Source organism: Micromesistius poutassou (assembly GCF_964030765.1).
Source record: "Micromesistius poutassou genome assembly, chromosome: 5".
Classification (NCBI taxonomy): Eukaryota; Metazoa; Chordata; class Actinopteri; order Gadiformes; family Gadidae; genus Micromesistius; species Micromesistius poutassou.
The window spans coordinates 21,407,781-21,428,257 of record NC_140275.1 but is presented as its reverse complement, the minus strand read 5'-3'; the positions used below and the strand labels follow the sequence as shown (position 1 = coordinate 21,428,257).

Here is a 20,477-nt window from a genome sequence, read left to right as displayed (position 1 = left end):
ATGACAATCCCTTCCTTGCTGTCAAAGTAAAACAAGTGTATATTGCAAGACTCACTCATGAATGGAAGGGTAGCATCCCTTTGCTTTGACAGAATATGCAATTCATAGGCTAAGGATCATGATGGTGGGTAGTGTGCGTATTGTGTGTGAGCGTGGGCATGTATGTGATTGTTCATGTGTGTATTGTTTGGGTGCTTGTATGTGTTTCCAGTGGCTGGTCATGGCAGCGCAGGCAGGTGCTGCAAGAAGGGTCTGGGTTACATTCCCAACAGTGTGACCTGTGAGCAGTTTGCTATCCAATCAGTTCGTGAAGCGTATCCGCGCTGCAGGAAAGCCTTCCAGGACTGCTGCCAACGCAAGTTGGCAAGCCTCCCAGAAGATATCACATATTCCAGAGGTTAGTGAGACTAATTTCTTCATCCAAACCAATTCAACCAAAAGTAACGCAGGAACCAGGGCTGCTTCTGACCTCTAGGGGCCCTAAGTTACATCCTACTTGGGGGCCCCATTACAGCAAAGCCATCTCTCACATACTGCAGCTTATAGCTAGAAATGGCTCTGCTTGAAACATTCAATGCGTTGTTCCTGCAGAAACAATTGCACCAATAACGATGTTCCAGACTTATTCTTGGTTGAATCGGGTTTTACACAAATGATGACTTTAGATGAATTTAACAGACACCGGCACAAAACATCACAGGTGCAGAACGCCCTGCCATTGATTGATCAATGCCAGTGTGTGTGTTTGGATGTGTGGAGCTCCGTCAGGCCAGCGGTTGATGTTGATGGACGCGACCGAGAGATCATATGTTAGGGGTGTGTCATTGAGGGTCCTTCGATTGTGGCCTGTGAAACGTTTTGAGATGTCAGTACATTTCTCCCATTTGGCAGCTCCCCCCCAAACGGCTCCTGCTATTCGAGCAAAGAGATCTCTCACAGAGGCTCAGGAAAATGAATTGGGTAAGGGCTCTTCCACCTCTCTATATGAACGTAGCCATTACAGATCATCATGTGATGCCATGACAATCCCTTCCTTGCTGTCAAAGTAAAACAAGTGTATATTGAAAGACTCACACGTGAATGAAAGGGTAGCATCCCTTTGCTTTGACAGAATATGCAATTCATAGGCTAAGGATCATGATGGTGGGTAGTGTGCGTATTGTGTGTGTGCGTGGGCATGTATGTGATTGTTCATGTGTGTATTGTTTGGGTGCTTGTATGTGTTTCCAGTGGCTGGTTATGGAGGCGCACGCATTTGCTGCAGGCAGGGTCTGGGCTACATTCCCAACAGTGTGACCTGTGAGCAGTTTGCTATCCAATCAGTTCGTGAAGCGTATCCGCTCTGCAGGAAAGTCTTCCAGGACTGCTGCAAACGCAAGTTGGCAAGCCTCCCAGAAGATATCACATATTCCAGAGGTTAGTGACACTAATTTCTTCATCCAAACCAATTCAACCAAAAGTTACGCAGGAACCAGGGCTGCTTCTGACCTCTAGGGGCCCTAAGTTACGTCCTACTTGGGATCCTACATCTCCTTTTTCCGGTGAACAAAATTAAACCAAGAGAAGGAGCATCCAGAATACAATGTTAAAGGGGTGATTATTGAACCCAGAATTGTTTTTGCTTTGTTTCAAACGTGATAATGTGTGTTATATGATGTTCAACATAGTATTCTTTGCCATTTTGTAACTGTTACTAAAATAAGACCATTATTGAGAGAAAACACAAGTAAACGTTCTACTCTGCTCCAAACTCAGGTTGCGTTGTTTTTGTGAACTCAAAGTGCCTTTTAGTTTAACCTTCCACGTCCCAATGAAGGGACGATGACGTTGATACGTGGATACATTAACGCCAGTGTGTGTGTTTGGACGTGTGGAGCTCCGTCAGGCCAGCGGTTCATGTTGATGGGTGTGTCATCGAATGTCATGCGTTTTGAGATGCGCTATAAACACCTGTACGCAGTCACAGGGAGGTGTGTATTTGTGTGTGCGCAGTTATGGAAGCTCCCCCCCAACCGGCTCCTGCTATTCGAGCAAAGAGATCTCTCACAGAGGCTCAGGAAAATGAATTGGGTAAGGGCTCTTCCACCTCTCTATATGAACGTAGCCATTACAGATCATCATGTGATGCCATGACAATCCCTTCCTTGCTGTCAAAGTAAAACAAGTGTATATTGCAAGACTCACGCGTGAATGAAAGGGTAGCATCCCTTTGCTTTGACAGAATATGCAATTCATAGGCTAAGGATCATGATGGTGGGTAGTGTGCGTATTGTGTGTGAGCGTGGGCATGTATGTGATTGTTCATGTGTGTATTGTTTGGGTGCTTGTATGCGTTTCCAGTGGCTGGTCATGGCGGCGCAGGCATTTGCTGCAGAAAGGGTCTGGGTTACATTCCCAACAGTGTGACCTGTGAGCAGTTTGCTATCCAATCAGTTCGTGAAGCGTACCCGCGCTGCAGGAAAGTCTTCCAGGACTGCTGCGAACGCAAGTTGGCAAGCCTCCCAGAAGATATCACATATTCCAGAGGTTAGTGAGACTAATTTCTTCATCCAAACCAATTCAACCAAAAGTAACGCAGGAACCAGGGCTGCTTCTGACCTCTAGGGGCCCTAAGTTACATCCTACTTGGGGGCCCCATTACAGCAAAGCCATCTCTCACATACTGCAGCTTATAGCTAGAAATGGCTCTGCTTGAAACATTCAATGCGTTGTTCCTGCAGAAACAATTGCACCAATAACGATGTTCCAGACTTATTCTTGGTTGAACCGGGTTTTACACAAATGATGACTTTAGATTAATTTAACAGACACCGGCACAAAACATCACAGGTGCAGAACGCCCTGCCATTGATTGATCAATGCCAGTGTGTGTGTTTGGACGTGTGGAGCTCCGTCAGGCCAGCGGTTGATGTTGATGGACGCGACCGAGAGATCATATGTTAGGGGTGTGTCATTGAGGGTCCTTCGATTGTGGCCTGTGAAACGTTTTGAGATGTCAGTACATTTCTCCCATTTGGCAGCTCCCCCCCAAACGGCTCCTGCTATTCGAGCAAAGAGATCTCTCACAGAGGCTCAGGAAAATGAATTGGGTAAGGGCTCTTCCACCTCTCTATATGAACGTAGCCATTACAGATCATCATGTGATGCCATGACAATCCCTTCCTTGCTGTCAAAGTAAAACAAGTGTATATTGCAAGACTCACGCGTGAATGAAAGGGTAGCATCCCTTTGCTTTGACAGAATATGCAATTCATAGGCTAAGGATCATGATGGTGGTAGTGTGCGTATTGTGTGTGAGCGTGAGCATGTATGTGATTGTTCATGTGTGTATTGTTTGGGTGCTTGTATGCATTTCCAGTGGCTGGTCATGGAAACGTAGGCAAGTGCTGCAAGAAGGGTCTGGGCTACATTCCCAACAGTGTGACCTGTGAGCAGTTTGCTATCCAATCAGTTCGTGAAGCGTTCCCGCTCTGCAGGAAAGCCTTCCAGGACTGCTGCCAACGCAAGTTGGCAAGCCTCCCAGAAGATATACATCACATCACATATTCCAAAGGTTAGTGAGACTAATTTCTTCATCCAAACCAATTCAACCAAAAGTTACGCAGGAACCAGGGCTGCTTCTGACCTCTAGGGGCCCTAAGTTACGTCCTACTTGGGATCCTACATCTCCTTTTTCCGGTGAACAAAATTAAACCAAGAGAAGGAGCATCCAGAATACAATGTTAAAGGGGTGATTATTGAACCCAGAATTGTTTTTGCTTTGTTTCAAACGTGATAATGTGTGTTATATGATGTTCAACATAGTATTCTTTGCCATTTTGTAACTGTTACTAAAATAAGACCATTATTGAGAGAAAACACAAGTAAACGTTCTACTCTGCTCCAAACTCAGGTTGCGTTGTTTTTGTGAACTCAAAGTGCCTTTTAGTTTAACCTTCCACGTCCCAATGAAGGGACGATGACGTTGATACGTGGATACATTAACGTCAGCGTGTGTGTTTGGACGCGTGGAGCTCCGTCAGGCCAGCGGTTCATGTTGATGGGTGTGTCATCGAATGTCATGCGTTTTGAGATGCGCTATAAACACCTGTACGCAGTCACAGGGAGGTGTGTATTTGTGTGTGCGCAGTTATGGAAGCTCCCCCCCAACCGGCTCCTGCTATTCGAGCAAAGAGATCTCTCACAGAGGCTCAGGAAAATGAATTGGGTAAGGGCTCTTCCACCTCTCTATATGAACGTAGCCATTACAGATCATCATGTGATGCCATGACAATCCCTTCCTTGCTGTCAAAGTAAAACAAGTGTATATTGCAAGACTCACTCATGAATGAAAGGGTAGCATCCCTTTGCTTTGACAGAATATGCAATTCATAGGCTAAGGATCATGATGGTGGGTAGTGTGTGTATTGTGTGTGTGCGTGGGCATGTATGTGATTGTTCATGTGTGTATTGTTTGGGTGCTTGTATGCGTTTCCAGTGGCTGGTTATGGAGGCGCAGGCATTTGCTGCAGGCAGGGTCTGGGCTACATTCCCAACAGTGTGACCTGTGAGCAGTTTGCTATCCAATCAGTTCGTGAAGCGTACCCGCGCTGCAGGAAAGCCTTCCAGGACTGCTGCCAACGCAAGTTGGCAAGCCTCCCAGAAGATATCAATCATTCCGCGGGACGATATATGGCGACTGATGGTTAGTGACACTAATTTCTTCATCCAAACCAATTCAACCAAAAGTTATGCAGGAACCAGGGCTGCTTCTGACCTCTGGGGGCCAAAGTCACATCCGACTTTGCGGCCCCATTACAGCCCAAGCCATCTCTTAAATGACTTATATATAGAAATGGCTCTGCTTGGAACATTCAATGCAGGGTTTTTGTGCATCATTATTCCTGCAGAAAGACTTGCATCAAAAGTGATGTCACAGAGGTATTTTTGGGTGAAATGTGTTTTAAAAAAAAATCATGACTTTGGGAGAGTGTGTGGATCATGGCTGGTTTAAGCTGCCTCACCTGACCAGAGTCTGATTGGACTCTGGCGCTGGGGGACTCGTTGAATGTCATTCGATTGTGACCTGTGAAAGGTTTTGAGATGTGCTATAAACACCTGTACGCAGTCACAGGGAGGTGTGTATTTGTGTGTGTGCAGGATTTGATCTAGGTTCAGTGCGCGCAAAGAGATCTCTCACAGAGGCTCAGGAAAATGAATTGGGTAAGGGCTCTTCCACCTCTCTATATGAACGTAGCCATTACATATCATCATGTGATGCCATGACAATCCCTTCCTTGCTGTCAAAGTAAAACAAGTGTATATTGCAAGACTCACTCATGAATGAAAGGGTAGCATCCCTTTGCTTTGACAGAATATGCAATTCATAGGCTAAGGATCATGATGGTGGGTAGTGTGCGTATTGTGTGTGTGCGTGGGCATGTATGTGATTGTTCATGTGTGTATTGTTTGGGTGCTTGTATGCGTTTCCAGTGGCTGGTCATGGCAGCGCAGGCAGGTGCTGCAAGAAGGGTCTGGGTTACATTCCCAACAGTGTGACCTGTGAGCAGTTTGCTATCCAATCAGTTCGTGAAGCGTACCCGCGCTGCAGGAAAGCCTTCCAGGACTGCTGCGAACGCAAGTTGGCAAGCCTCCCAGAAGATATCACATATTCCAGAGGTTAGTGAGACTAATTTCTTCATCCAAACCAATTCAACCAAAAGTAACGCAGGAACCAGGGCTGCTTCTGACCTCTAGGGGCCCTAAGTTACATCCTACTTGGGGGCCCCATTACAGCAAAGCCATCTCTCACATACTGCAGCTTATAGCTAGAAATGGCTCTGCTTGAAACATTCAATGCGTTGTTCCTGCAGAAACAATTGCACCAATAACGATGTTCCAGACTTATTCTTGGTTGAATCGGGTTTTACACAAATGATGACTTTAGATGAATTTAACAGACACCGGCACAAAACATCACAGGTGCAGAACGCCCTGCCATTGATTGATCAATGCCAGTGTGTGTGTTTGGATGTGTGGGGCTCCGTCAGGCCAGCGGTTGATGTTGATGGACGCGACCGAGAGATCATATGTTAGGGGTGTGTCATTGAGGGTCCTTCGATTGTGGCCTGTGAAACGTTTTGAGATGTCAGTACATTTCTCCCATTTGGCAGCTCCCCCCCAAACGGCTCCTGCTATTCGAGCAAAGAGATCTCTCACAGAGGCTCAGGAAAATGAATTGGGTAAGGGCTCTTCCACCTCTCTATATGAACGTAGCCATTACAGATCATCATGTGATGCCATGACAATCCCTTCCTTGCTGTCAAAGTAAAACAAGTGTATATTGCAAGACTCACTCATGAATGAAAGGGTTGCATCCCTTTGCTTTGACAGAATATGCAATTCATAGGCTAAGGATCATGATGGTGGGTAGTGTGCGTATTGTGTGTGTGCGTGAGCATGTATGTGATTGTTCATGTGTGTATTGTTTGGGTGCTTGTATGCATTTCCAGTGGCTGGTCATGGAAACGTAGGCAAGTGTTGCAGGAGGGGTCTGGGCTACATTCCCAACAGTGTGACCTGTGAGCAGTTTGCTATCCAATCAATTCGTCAAGTGTACCCGCGCTGCAGGAAAGCCTTCCAGGACTGCTGCCAACGCAGCTTGGCACACATCACAGGAGATTTCCGATATTCCCGACCGGGTAAGTCCGACTCGTTTTTTTATCCAACCAAATCAACCCAAAGTTACGCAGGAACCAGGGCTGCTTCTGGGGGCCCTAAGCCACGTCCTACTTGGAGGGGCCCCATTACAGCCCAAGCCATCTCTTACATGGCTTACATATAGTACCGGCTCTGCTTGGAACATTTAATGCAGGTTATTTTTGCATAATTTGTCCTGCAGAAAGAATTTCATCAATAACAATAAAAATAATGACGTCACATATCGATTTTTGGGTGAAAGGTATTTTATAGAAATCATGTCTGTGGCAGTTTGTGTGTGGATCATGGCTGTTTAGGCAGCCTCACCTGACCAGAGTCTGATCGGACTCTGAGGCCGTTTCTCAATTCGCGTTCTCGTGTGTTCTCGTGTATTTGCGTTCTCGATAAACGTCATCAGTGGTAGCCCAAGCACTGTTCCAATTCCAAGTACGCGAGTACGCGAGTACTGTCGTAAAACCCGGAAGTGTTCTCGATGCGTTCTCGATGAGGCCGTTCTACCGAGGATGCATCGGAGGTGACTCGTGTGGACTTGGGACCGTTAAATATCCCAGAATGCATCATCGAGTCCGCTGCTGTTCCAATTGCAGAGTGCGTACTCGCGTTCTCGGAAGTCCGTACTTGAAAGTCCGGACTTGCCAAGTACGTACTTCCAAGTCCGCGAGAACGTAGTCCGCGTACTTGGTATTGAGAAACGGCTTGAGACTGGGTGAGGCCGCACACCTGTTGCACATTGAGTTATTAGTGTGCACAGGTTAAACCAGCCATCACCACACACACTCAGAGAGATCTCCTGCATGACAACAGGGCGCACCAGGTCATGTATTGCCTGCAAACTTCTACAAAAAAGTGGATTTGAACACCATCACCCTGTGGTCTTTTTCTGCAGGAGCCCAATAGATGTCACCTATAGGTGTAGTGTGGCAGCCATCTAGGTTGCGTTTAGCAATGGTCTTTGTTACAATAACATTTGATGAATCTATAAGCCATTTATGTAAGGGATAATGTATAGAACGCAGGTCATTATCGGGAAAGTAAGCCACGGCAGGGCGAACCGGACCCCAACGCGAAGCGGAGGGGTCTTGATTCGCCCTGAAGGGGCTTATTTTCGATAACGACGGTGTTCTGTACATTATCCCGCTTATTACACGGCTACTTGCCAAAACAAAAAAAATAACTTCACAGTGTGTCGTTTTACAATTTATTTGTTACCATTCATAGTGTTGACCAGCAGAGAAATAGTCCGCCGAAGACGTTGACGTCACTTAGCAACCGAATACGCTGGGGGTGATAAGTCACCGGACTACTTGTGGAGTGATACGAAAGACGTGAATCAGAGGCAGAAAAATCACTTTCCTTGACAGCGGACAATTATGCTTAGCAACAGTCAATAACGCAACAATAATTGACAGGTGCAGAATGTCCTTCCTTAGATCAGATTTACACTAGCCGCTGTCTAACCAAAGCCAATATGTACGCACTCTGTTTTATTTTTTTAGCTGTATTATAGAGAGAGATAGAGAGGGAGACAGAGGGGAGGACATGCAGTAAATGACCCAGGCTGGATTCAATCCTGGGTGTCTGCGATTAGGACTGTGCCTAATATGATATGCGCCTTAGCCCAGTGCGCCACCGGGGCTCCCTCATTCCATTTTATCAAGAAAAATCAAAACACAATGAGAGCAGACTCGCTTGCCAAAAAGCTACAGAACAACAACCTTACTGACTTCTGGAAAGAGGTCAAAGTAATGAATAACAATAAAACACCCCTTTGACATTGAAGGTGTTAGTAGCCCAGAAAGAATAGCTGAGCTTTGGCGTGAGCACTACCGTTGCCTTTTTAATTGTGTTAAAGTAACACATTTAGAACCTGTGAAACGTTTTGAGACGTGCTATAAACACCTGTACGCAGTCACAGGGAGGTGTGTGTTTGTGTGTGCGCAGGTTTCCGCCCAGGTTCAGTTCGAGCAAAGAGATCTCTCACAGAGGTGCAGAAAAATGAATTGGGTAAGGGCTCTTCCACCTCTCTATATGAATGTAGTAAAACAAGTGTATACTGCAACACACACTCATGAATGAAAGGGTAGCATCCCTTTGCTTTGACAGAATATGCAATTCATAGGCTAAGGATCGTGATGGTGGGTAGTGAGTGTATTGTGTGTGAGCGTGGGCATGTATGTGATTGTTCATGTGTGTATTGTTTGGGTGCTTGTATGCGTTTCCAGTGGCTGGTCATGGAAACGCAGGCATTTGCTGCAGGAGGGGTCTGGGCTACATTCCCAACAGTGTGACCTGTGAGCAGTTTGCTATCCAATCAATTGGTAAAGCGTTCCAGCGCTGCAGGAAAGCCTTCCAGGACTGCTGCGAACGCAGCTTGGAAAGCCTCCCGGAAGACCTCAAATATTCCAGAAGTCAGTGTGACTCATTTGTTTATATATACTGTACATCTAATATTGGATCAGATCCATAATGTTGGCACATAAAATAGAGGCCTCATCTTTGAGCATCATTATGCCTTGAGAAAGAATTGCATCAATAACACTATCCCATAATTATTTTTGGGGGATAGGTATTTTATACAAATCATGAAAGCAGAGGAATTGAACAGCCCATTACTGTTAGTAGATAATGAAATTGGCACAAAATATCACAGGTTCAGAACGCCGTTTAATTGGTCTGATTTACATTTCCCCCGCTGTCTAAACTAACCAGTTATTTAGCATCACTGGTAGCCTTCATCCTAAAAACATGTGAGGGATTTGGAGAGGTTTGTTCATCCAAAGTAAAAACACAGACATTGACATACCTAACGTACATACATCTGGTATGTGTTCATGTTTATAGCTGCAATCAGCAACGTTTGCTCACTCCACTTTGTTTTGATAGAAGTGTGTGATTTGAGTCTCACTGTTGTCATGCATTCAGATCCATAGCATTGTCCAGTGGTCAAATGCATGAAGCTCAATAAAAACACAACGTGATTCAAACAGTGGGGCGAGCAGAAGTCGCTGGTGCAGGTGGAAACGTAAAAACTTGGAGAATGGCAGCTAGCAACAAACAATCATTGTCTCATATGGCCTCATGATCTCTCGCAGGTCACATCGAGCCTAGCATCTAGGTGCGCTATCAGGGTACTAGTAATACTGCACCTATCTTAATACTAGGGTACTGTAATACTGCACCTATCTTAATACTAGGGTACTGTAATACTGCACCTATTTTAATACTAGGATACTGGGAAACCTAAGGTAAAACTGAGGCACTAGTATAGGTTCTGCTGTGGGTTACTGTTGGGTTACCTAGAAATGTTTAACTACTCCAAACTAACATCCTAATTATTCTATGTCTATAATACGTAATCAGCCTACTACATTAATTATAAGGAATTGGTCATTATTAATGTGTGTGTGTGTGTGTGTGTGTGTGTGTTTTGCTGTGTGTGTGTGTGTGTGTGTGTGTGTGTGTGTGTGTGTGTGTGTGTGTGTGTGTGTGTGTGTGTGTGTGTGTTTGCTGTGTGTGTGTGTGTGTGTGTGTGTGTGTGTGTGTGTGTGTGTGTGTGTGTGTGTGTGTGTGTGTGTGTGTGTGTTTTGCTGTGTGTGTGTGTGTGTGTGTGTGTGTGTGTGTGTGTGTGTGTGTGTGTGTGTGTGTGTATGTGTGTGTTTGTGTGTAGGTATGGGCTCTGACTTTGACATGGCCCCTTCAGTCAGAAGTTTCTTCCCAGAGAGCTGGCTGTGGGAGGTCCAGCCCGTCAGGTGAGGACACGCCTGGTCTCACTCTGTCCTCCTAGTGTGTAGTAGTAGTGGACGCTTTAAATGGTCTGTTTAAGTTGGTCATTTCAAATATGATCACTCTCATTATTAGCAATATAAAGAAGTATTTTCATAGTGGTAGTGGTTGACCTGGCTGTAGTGACAGTAATATCATTAGTAGTCATAGTAGCAGTAGAAGTAGTTCCTGCAGCAGGGCTTTGCACATGGCTACCCACTGAGCAACACATTCAGTTAAGATCTTCTGTCCCATCACGCCGAACCAGAATGCGTAGCTGACTGGACAGTGGCTTGGAGCATTGTGTGGAAAAGTAGTCCATGAGACGGAGGACCCCCTCGAAAATGAGATGGTACATCTCAAGGGGCTATCCTTGAAATAAAGAATAAAGAAAAGAAGAAAAGACGGAAAAGAGGAGTGTTCTAAAATATGAATAGGCGTTTCTTAAAAATGACAGCTATTAAATGTAAACTACCACACCGTTGATGGATTAATCTGATTGTTGGAGGTGCATGTGTTTGTGTTCAGAGACCACCGATTGTCAGTGAACATAAGCCTACCAGACTCCCTCACCACCTGGCAGCTCACTGCTGTTGGAATGTTCCAGAACGGTCAGTATGTTCTCATCAACTCCTCCTGGCTCTCCTTCTCAACACCTCCTTCTCCCCAGGCCCAATGACCTCTGACCTCACACCGGGATTTTCTGGGGAACAATGGGTGGTTGTTTGTTGGTCTTGTTATGCATCTGGGCTGCTGTTTGTCGTGTGGTGTATTGAAGCCATTGTGTGTTTGTACTGTGTCTGCACTGGTCGTGTGTGGTACTGAAATGATTATGTGATAGTGTTGTTGTGTATATAAACTCTTATGTTTGGCCTGTTGGGTAATGTGTGTCAACGGGTGTGTGTGCGCGTGTGTGTGTGTGTGTGTGTGTGTGTGTGTGGTAGGTATCTGTGTGCAGGATCGTGTGCAGGTATCAGTCAGTCTTCCGGTTAGTGTCAACATTCCTCTGCCCTACCAGCTGGTCCGGGGAGAACAGCTGGACCTGCTGGGCTCTGTTTATAATGAGAACATTGAACCCATACAGGTAACAACCACAACAACCACAAGTCACAGCTCACAAGTACACCACACATTGCAATTGCAGGAAAACAAAAGATAAATGCATGCGAGGTACTCTGAGAAGTGTCAAGAAAGAGGCACAGCTCCTGTCAAGGAACCAATTAGTCAGACTCATTAAGGATGCATGGCCCAGAAGTATCAGAGTGAACCAGAAGTATCAGAGTGAACCAGAAGTATCAGAGTGAACCAGAAGTATCAGAGTGAACCAGAAGTATCAGAGTGAACCAGAAGTATCAGAGTGAACCAGAAGTATCAGAGTGAACCAGAAGTATCAGAGTGAACCAGAAGTATCAGAGTGAACCAGAACTAGAAGAGGTGGACCAGAGGAATGAGGGGTTGACCAGAAGAATACGGCCCTGGAGCAAAGATGTCAGCTGTTTGTTCTGGATCCTTCCCAGTACTGTGTAACCCTGACGGTGGGGCCAGAGTTCTGCCTGCTCCACTCGCAGTCTGAGGGAGACAGTGGCCTGCGGACCACGGCGTGCGTGTGGACCTATCTCTCTGGTTCTGGAGTGGGGAGAGGGGGCCCCTTCACCCTGCTGGGCCTGAAGCCCGGGGAGCACACGCTGACATTCACCCTGTGGACCAGGGACAGACCACGGGCACCCAGAGACATCGTGAAGAAGAAGCTCCGTGTGGTGGTATGACAGACAGACAGACAGACAGACAGACAGACACAGATAAATAGATGGGTAAATGGGTGGATGGATAGATGGATATAACATTTGTCCTTGTTTTAACAGCCCGAAGGTGTTAGACAGGAGATCTTCTCTGGGGGAAGGCTGGACCCTAAGAGCATATATGGTCAGCTCATACGCACAGAGACATCTAGAACCATCTGTTTCAATGGAAAGCAAACACACTGATATCTAGAACCATGTGTTTCTTTGATGACAACACAGGCTCGGAGAAGAAAAGAGTGCTGCTTAAGAATAGACCTCTTCCCAACCTGGTCCCGGACTCCCCTGTAGAGCGACTCCTCTCCATCAATGGTAGGCTACGTCTCTTCCTTTAAAGTCGCTGTCGGTGTGATTTGTAGAGCGTTCTAGAGGCCAGAAAAAGCAAGATGTTTTTTCGATAAACCAAAAAAATCTGTTGCATTCACTCGAATGCAACGAATGCAATTCAACCGAGGTACATTAACGCAGCTATGAACCAATTATGGAGGAGAGGCCCTGGTTGGTCAGAACCACCAGGGCCAGACCAGAGCTACAATCCAAGAGCCTGCCGCAGTCATCTTGTGACAGATATTCTCACAGAGCATTTCACTCACTTATAACAGATGGATGGCCTGGTATTTCTAAGAAATCATGCTCAAAGAATAGCTCTTAATGGGATAGTCCGGTTTTTTGCACTTTGAGCATACTTTGCTCTAAATTCAAAATTTAGAGCAATTTGCAAACAAACGTTTAATGTTGCTGTAGGACCGACGTTTCATGCCCATCGACCTGTACATTTGGGTCTGACGGGGGCTAGAAAAAAAACCTAAACTTCTCCAAACACAGACTTTCGGCGAAGTTAACACCGGAACCGATCTATTTCATAGTAAAAAAAAACCTGAAAATAAGGCAAAATAAAGTGCAAAAAAACAGACTATCGCTTTAAGTCTTACCTGCAGCACTTTGAAGAGCATCTGCTATAGTCTACTGGCGGACTCACCAAGCGTTGGCTGTGCCCCTGTTGTCCAGGGGAGATCATGGGTGAGATGCTGTCTGTGATACTGGAGCCGGAGGGCTTGGGGAAGCTCATCCGTCGGCCCTTGGGATCCGCAGAAGCGGGACTGGACGGGCTCCTCCCCCTCATCCAGGTCTACCGCTACCTGGAGGGGAACGACTGCTGGAACGTTCTGGGGCAGGATGTCCAGGAGAACAAATCAAAGCTAAAGAGGAGGATCAAAGAGGGTAAAGCCCGCAGTGTCCGTCTGTCTGTCCATCTGTTGTTGGGTTTCTACCTATGGGGTTTTATATATATTAATGTGTGTGTGTGTGTGTGTGTGTGTCTGTGTCTGTGTGTGTGTGTGTGTGTGTGTGTGTGTGTGTGTGTGTGTGTGTGTGTGTGTGTGTGTGTATATCCATCCATAGGTGTGGTCAATGTGTTGTCCTTCAAAGTCAAGGATAAACCTTCTTACAGCTTCTTGAAGAAAGGAAAGCCAAGCACACGGTCAGATCATGCTACAAAATTATAATAATAATAATAATTATTATTATTATTAAAAAACGAATAATAATTACCATCATATACAATTAAACTACCATCTCTTTACAAACTGGTGTTATCCCATTCCAAGCATCGCAATATTCCAAAGCTCTCGAAAACCTGCTTTCTGTTTTCTGTCTGAAGTCTGATTTCCCCTTATTCAGCATGCCTGTCCGTCTGTCCTTCTGTCTGTCCGTCTGTCCTTCTGTCTGTCCGTTTGTCCGTCTGTCCGTCTGTCCTTCTGTCCGTCTGTCCTTCTGTCTGTCTGTCTGTCTGTCTGTCCGTCCGTCTGTCTGTCTGTCTGTCTGTCTGTTCGTCCGTCTGTCTGTCTGTCTGTCTGTTCGTCCGTCTGTCTGTCCGTCCGTCCGTCTATCCGTCTGTCCGTCTGTCCGTCCGTCTGTCCGTCTGTCCGTCTGTCTGTCTGTCGGACTTACAGGTTGACCGCCAAGGTGGTCAACACATTGGGTCTGCTGAAGGATGTGGTCAGGGTGGACTACACATCTGTAGGAGAGGCTGTGGACTGGCTCATCAGGGACGCCCAGAGTGGAGACGGCTCCTTCAGAGAGCTGGCCGTGGATTCCAAACGAGTGGTGTGTGGCAGCCTCTTTACCTCACAGTAGTACCTTAGTTCATGTGTCCTTAGAGAGTGTTTAAGAGACATGAGAATGAAAGAGACTGACTTTTCCCTGTGTAATCATAAAAAAAACATTTAACAAGGAACGTCTAAACGTCTAGAAAACCGTTTAAGAAACGGCTACCAATACGGCACAGAAGACATTGTCACTTTACACTTTGGCTCTGTTATGGCAGCCAGTAGCAGAACATGGTTTATGCATTGTTGAGATGGCATTTCAAACAGATGCATGGCTAAACGTGTTGGTAGCAGCTGCTTAATCCTACTCTTTCTTAATAGCATCTACAGTGATCTCAATGTGTCTAAAATTGCTCACGTTGTAGTGGTCCACGTCAAATAGGTCAAAGTCATGTGTTATTTTCATATTTTCAACATATGTTTGAAATATGTTTGAAAAGTTAGTTTGTGCTGTTGAGTGTTGGCTTTCAGAACACAGGCGTCATTGTTTACACATTATTACCCATGAACATCAGGAATACGTCCAGCACAGACCTGTATGTCTCTTTAAAATCTGCTCTGTGTGCTGTGTTCTTCATGTAAACAAATGGGTTTTAGATACAATATTTTGTATTGCATATTATTAATGTATATGAAGAGAGGACGACTGAGTAAGGTGCAGCCTAGAGGATAGGATAAGATGAGATAAGATAAGATAATCCTTTATTAGTCCCACAGTGGGGAAATCTGCAGTGTTATAGCAGCAAAGAGCAAAGACGATAGTGCAAATAAAGAAATGAAGACAACAGTAGTGGAAAATACAATAAAATACAATAATACAAATAATACAAATAACGGACATAACGGACATATAACGGATGTGCTGAGTGCTGAAGGATCCATGTACAATAAAGCCAGAGGTTCAGTGAAACAGGGCTGCATAGGGAGTGGAAAATAGCATGATATGCTATGTAAAAACATGTCCTTATTATTATTGTTTTCACCGTATTATGTTATTAATGAGACAGATGGTATATACATATGTGTATTACAGCCCTGAGGACAGTAGGTCATGAGCACACACACACACACACACACACACACACACACACAATCTGGTCACACACAGTGAACGAGTGCGTCTCTGTGACTGTATAACGTCTTCTGGTGTGCTGACAGCTGTGCTCTGGTTGCAGGCAGCAGATCCCAAGGACCAGTCTGTCTACCTGACATCCTTTGTGCTGATCAGCTTGAAGAAGGCCACACAAATAAAAGACCTATCTTTGCGGCAACAAGTGAGATCCCCTCCATTCCCCCCCCCCCCCCCCCCCCCAGTCCCACACTGCTCCTCTCTACTCTCTTCCCTGTTGGAAAAGCACATTTTCTTCCATCCATTTTCTTCTCCTCCTTTTGATTATCTTCAGTCCCAGCGTGATGCTATGAGGCAAGCTGCAGACTACATTTCCCAGCATGCCGTTCATGTGAAGAGTTTGTATGTGCGTGCAGTTGCAACTTACGCCCTAACATATTATGACCCGGACGACGATATGGCCACAACGCTGTTCGACAGCCTGGAGGGACTGGCCCGAGAGAAAGGTAGTGTGTGTGTGTGTGTGTGTGTGTGTTTGTGTGGAACATTCTGTGACTGTGTGTGACCAGATTTGCCTCTGAATGCTATGACAGCTAATGTACCCTTCAATGAACCGCGTGTGTGTGTGTGTGTGTGTGTGTGTGTTCAGTTCAGTTTTATTTTGTCATTGTTACAGAATAACAACGAAATGTTGTTGGAGCAAAAACACAGACAACGTCGTTTTAGTTGTCCACCAATTTATACATTTATACGTAATCTAATCCCCATGAATCAATTAATTAATCACCCAGTACTTTACACATAATAACTCCTCATACGTCTCATAAATACCCCATAGACTCCACATAACCAGTAAAGTGCTTAATGCAATAAATAAATAAATAGATACATACATGCTGCTGGGGGGGGGGGGTTGTTGAGCGTTCTGCAGTGATGCACAGTCCAGGTCACAGTTATGGAGGTGTATGGGAGGCAATTATGTCACAGAGGGGTGTGCAATGGGGAGTGGGGGGGGGGCAGACTGTCCATTTAGCAGCCTGACTGCATGGGGATATAGACTGTTGGCCAGCCTGCTAGTTTGGGCCCTGGTGAACCTATATCTTCTCCCAGAGGGCATTGGTTGAAAAAGGTGGTGTGCTGGATGTAGATTGTCCAGGAGGATGTTTTTCACTCGGCGCATGCAGCCGGAGGTGTACACAGGTGTCGCGATGTCTGGAAGGATGACCCCAATGATCTCCCCTGCGGCTCTAACCACTCTGTGTATGGCCTCCTTCTCTGCGCTGGTGCAGCCGGAAAACCACAGCAGTGACCCGTAGGTCAGCACACGTCTGGTAGAAGTTGACCACGAGTCTCTGGGGCAGTCTCGACCATCTCAGCTTCCTGAGGAAGTAGAGGCGTTGTTGGGAACTTCGCTGTGGCAGAGGCGATGTTTCTCCCCCATGACAGGTCCTCCGACACAGTCACACCTAAAAACTTAAAACTAGAGGCCCTCCCCACCACCTCATTCCCAATGAGAAATCCACAATTACTTCCTTGTTTTTTTGTTGTGTTGAGGGCCAGGTTGTTGCTGCTGCAGCATGCTGCCAGCAGTTGGACTTCTTGCCTGTATGCAGTCTCATCATTCACTGGTGATGAGGCCGAGCACTGTTGTGTCGTCTGCAAATTTTATTACATGGGTGGGATGGGGAGGAAGAGCTGCAGTCGTATGTGAAAAGTGTGTAGAGAAGCGGGCACACAACGCGTGGGGGCCCCGGTGTTGATGGTCAACGTGGAGGATGTGTACTTGCCTACCCTTACATACTGTGTGCGGTTTGTTAGAAAGTCCAGTATCCAGTTGCATAATGTGGTGCTGAGTCCAAGACCATGTCGTTTGTTACGGAGCTTGTTCGGCAACGTTGTGTTGAATGCTGAGCTAAAATCAACAAAGAGAAGCCTTGCATATGTGCTCCTGTGCTCCATGTGCTCTATGTGCTCTAGCAGGGTGTGTAAAACAATAGCAATGGCATCCTGTGTGTGTGTGTGTGTGTGTGTGTGTGTGTGTGTGTGTGTACAGGGAATCCAGTGGAGCTGAGATATTGGCAGGAATCCAACGTGGCTGATTGGCAGCAGCCTGACGAGGCCAGTGGCTTGATGGTGGCGACCACTGCCTATGTCCTGCTCACTGCTGTGCTCAAGGTACACCGGACCTTCACGGGGCCACGTCTCAGGAAAACAGAACACTCACTTCCTGTTATCGTCTCTTCGTGATCAATGCTAAACTTGAACCGATCTTCACTTAAAGGGGAGGTTGCACTACGTCAAGCCCATCGTCACCTGGCTGACCCAGGACCAGCACTATGGAGGAGGCTTTTATTCCACCGAGGTACACAGAGCGGACAGCGCCTTGACCCATCTGCCATTCTCTGGCTTCACCTCTTCTTCCACCGGCCCGTCTGTCCGAATCCCTGCCTGCACGTCCGACTGTCTGTCCAACCATGTGTCACTGCGTTTTATAACATGGTGTCTCTAACTATGGCTTTATTTATTACTCTATTCGTGTACTTTTTAATCTTTTGGTCTGCCGTTACTCTCTCTCCCCTTTTCATTGCTTTTCTGTCGACGTCTTTGCTTGTCTCTGTTGCTGTCTGACTTCCTGCCTGTCTGTCTGTGGGTCCTCAGGACACGGTGTTGACCCTGGAGGGCATCACGGAGTACGGCCTGAAGATAACCCGGGCCGAACTCAACCAGGACATCCATGTCTCGGGGAAGGACATTAGCGCGCGCGTTAAACTCAGGGAAAACATACCCGTGGTCCCGCCCATACAGGTGCCCGTAACACATCGCTGTAGACTAGTAGGTCAAAGGCCCCCGATATACTTAAAATGTAATCAAAATCGGGAAGCTCACAGTCACAAAAGGTTGCAGGTTTGCGGCCTAATCAGGGCACCGCGTTGGGCTTGGATCACCGCATTGTGTGTAGGGTGCTCAGCTGGCCGAGAGCCACATCTCCACGCAGGCCCCCCCATTTCACCACCCCGATACACCATTGCCTCCGATTGGTCAACGATACCAACATTCTCGGTTGCATCTCCTCCCACCACCACTCTGTCATTAACAGACAAGCCCACACATCGCAGTGACTATATCGGTGGCTGTCAAGAGTGCTGGTGATGCTGACACGCAGATTTCCATTCATTAAGTATGTCAGGACCTTTGCGGTCAATGTACACGAATCATAGTAAATCCAGTGGAGAAGCGTAGTCGTCGATGTGAACTTATCTCATGGTATCGGCTGCTAGGTTGCGGGCTAACCATTATCATTTCCTCCAAGGTGCATAACAATGGCGACATCACGGTGTCAACGGGATATGGGAACGGTGTCTCCCATGTCAAGGTACGCCCGGTCACTCAATCACTTATTCAGACTGTCCTTCCGCCACCCCTTCACTCACTCACTCATTCACATTCTGTTTCAGCTCAAAACCGTATATTACCAGACCACAGTATCCTTTCAGAAATGTAACTTTGACTTCAACATAGAAATATCCAAAGCAAGTGAGTATTTGGCCATCTTCGGTGCCTGTCTATCTCCCTCTGCTAATATAATATTATTATTATTCACTCTAAATTGCAATGTTATTCTTGCTCTCTCAGGTACCAGAACCCTGTATCATTCCCTGACAGCCTGTGTCAAGTAAGCCCTTTAAACACCCAAACTGCACAATCCCTTTCCAAATTACACCCCTGCCATCGCAAGACCATTGGCCACAGCGAAATACTGGCCTGTTTATACTTCAACAGCCATTAAGAAGTCTGCGAAAAAGATATTTGTTGAGACACAGTCCCTGTCCCTTTCGTCAGTCACAGACCCTCTCTGGCTCGTAGCCCGGCTGCAATGGGTCGGCAGTCTCGGCGAATCTGTGTCAAGTAAACGCTCCACGATGGAGCAGGGAACGGAAATCCTCTTACATTACATTAGAACACCTAGAAGAATAGATGTAGGCCTGCAATCACATCAATTAAATTCACATTGAACACAGTCGTAGATGGCAGAGACATGGATCTACACGCTACTTTCTGAGAACTTCCAAGGGAGAAAAAAAGTTAATGAGTTAATTCCCAGAGGCAAACAAAAGAAAGATCTGTACTGGACCGGTGTGTTCTGACTTTGGTTATCGTCCATTTGGTGAAGAGGGTTCAATATTACTGACTGCAAAAGCCGAGGAATTCATGTGGCTGTTATAACAATTCTGTATTTACATGTTATTTACTGCATACTGCAGGTTAAAAACTATTTTTTTAACCACAAAAATGCAAAAAATTTTAAGGCGTTATGAAATGCAGTGCGGCTTAAAATGCAACATTATGAAAGCTTAACCGCTGAATTTAATGTTGATTTAATTCAACACAATGGGTGTGACCCTTTTATCCATCCACAGATACAGGCCCCCACCAAACGAGGTTGAGGTTGAGTCTGGCCTGACTGTGTTGGAGATTCAGCTTCCAACCGGAGTTCAAGCAAACCTCCATGAACTAAGACCAGTACATATACACACACACACACACACACAGACACACACACAACACAGGCATCCACACTCTGGCACCATTCTTCTGGCTTTCCAGGAAACCAGTCTTTTTTCTCTCAATGTGTTTAGTTTATGGACGGTGATATTCCTGCCATCTTGAACTATGAGCTCAGAGGAAACATGGTCATCATCGAGACAGAATATGTAAGTCCATATCATATATACTGTATATATATATATACACACACACACACACACACACACACACACACATACACAAAAGCCTTTTCAAACATTTAGCGCTTTAACCGCTCCTCACATAATAAATAAGCAATAATAAAATGGTCACACCTAGGTTTAGTCTTAATGAAATAAATGGCAGGATTTATAGAAAGTTGATGCAGGAAAGGCATTTTAAAAGGAAGACCTTAAGGCACATGCGTGCTTGTCGGGTTCTCGTTGGAGAACATGTCAAATCAGTGTCAGCAAACATTCAACATTCATTTGTTGAGTCAGTGTGCAAGCCAATAAA

General features: G+C 45.9%; 1 protein-coding gene across 7 annotated transcripts in view; it reads left to right on the top strand.

Moving 5' to 3' along the window:
• Positions 1-20,477, top strand: part of c5 (complement component 5) — a 58,409-nt gene that overhangs the window by 10,585 nt on the left and 27,347 nt on the right. For 4 of the 7 annotated variants that reach the window (XM_084467662.1, XM_084467666.1, XM_084467663.1 and 1 more), the window contains exons 18-31: positions 212-397; positions 892-960; positions 1,231-1,416; positions 1,993-2,070; positions 2,341-2,526; positions 3,021-3,089; positions 3,359-3,553; positions 4,130-4,207; positions 4,478-4,684; positions 5,140-5,202; positions 5,473-5,658; positions 6,153-6,221; positions 6,492-6,680; positions 8,641-8,703. In XM_084467662.1, coding sequence (XP_084323788.1) covers positions 212-397; positions 892-960; positions 1,231-1,416; positions 1,993-2,070; positions 2,341-2,526; positions 3,021-3,089; positions 3,359-3,553; positions 4,130-4,207; positions 4,478-4,684; positions 5,140-5,202; positions 5,473-5,658; positions 6,153-6,221; positions 6,492-6,680; positions 8,641-8,703 — 1,824 coding nt within the window. The remainder of the gene's footprint in view (positions 1-211; positions 398-891; positions 961-1,230; positions 1,417-1,992; positions 2,071-2,340; positions 2,527-3,020; positions 3,090-3,358; positions 3,554-4,129; positions 4,208-4,477; positions 4,685-5,139; positions 5,203-5,472; positions 5,659-6,152; positions 6,222-6,491; positions 6,681-8,640; positions 8,704-20,477) is intronic. The other 3 variants (XM_084467661.1, XM_084467664.1, XM_084467665.1) reach the window with 3 other exon arrangements.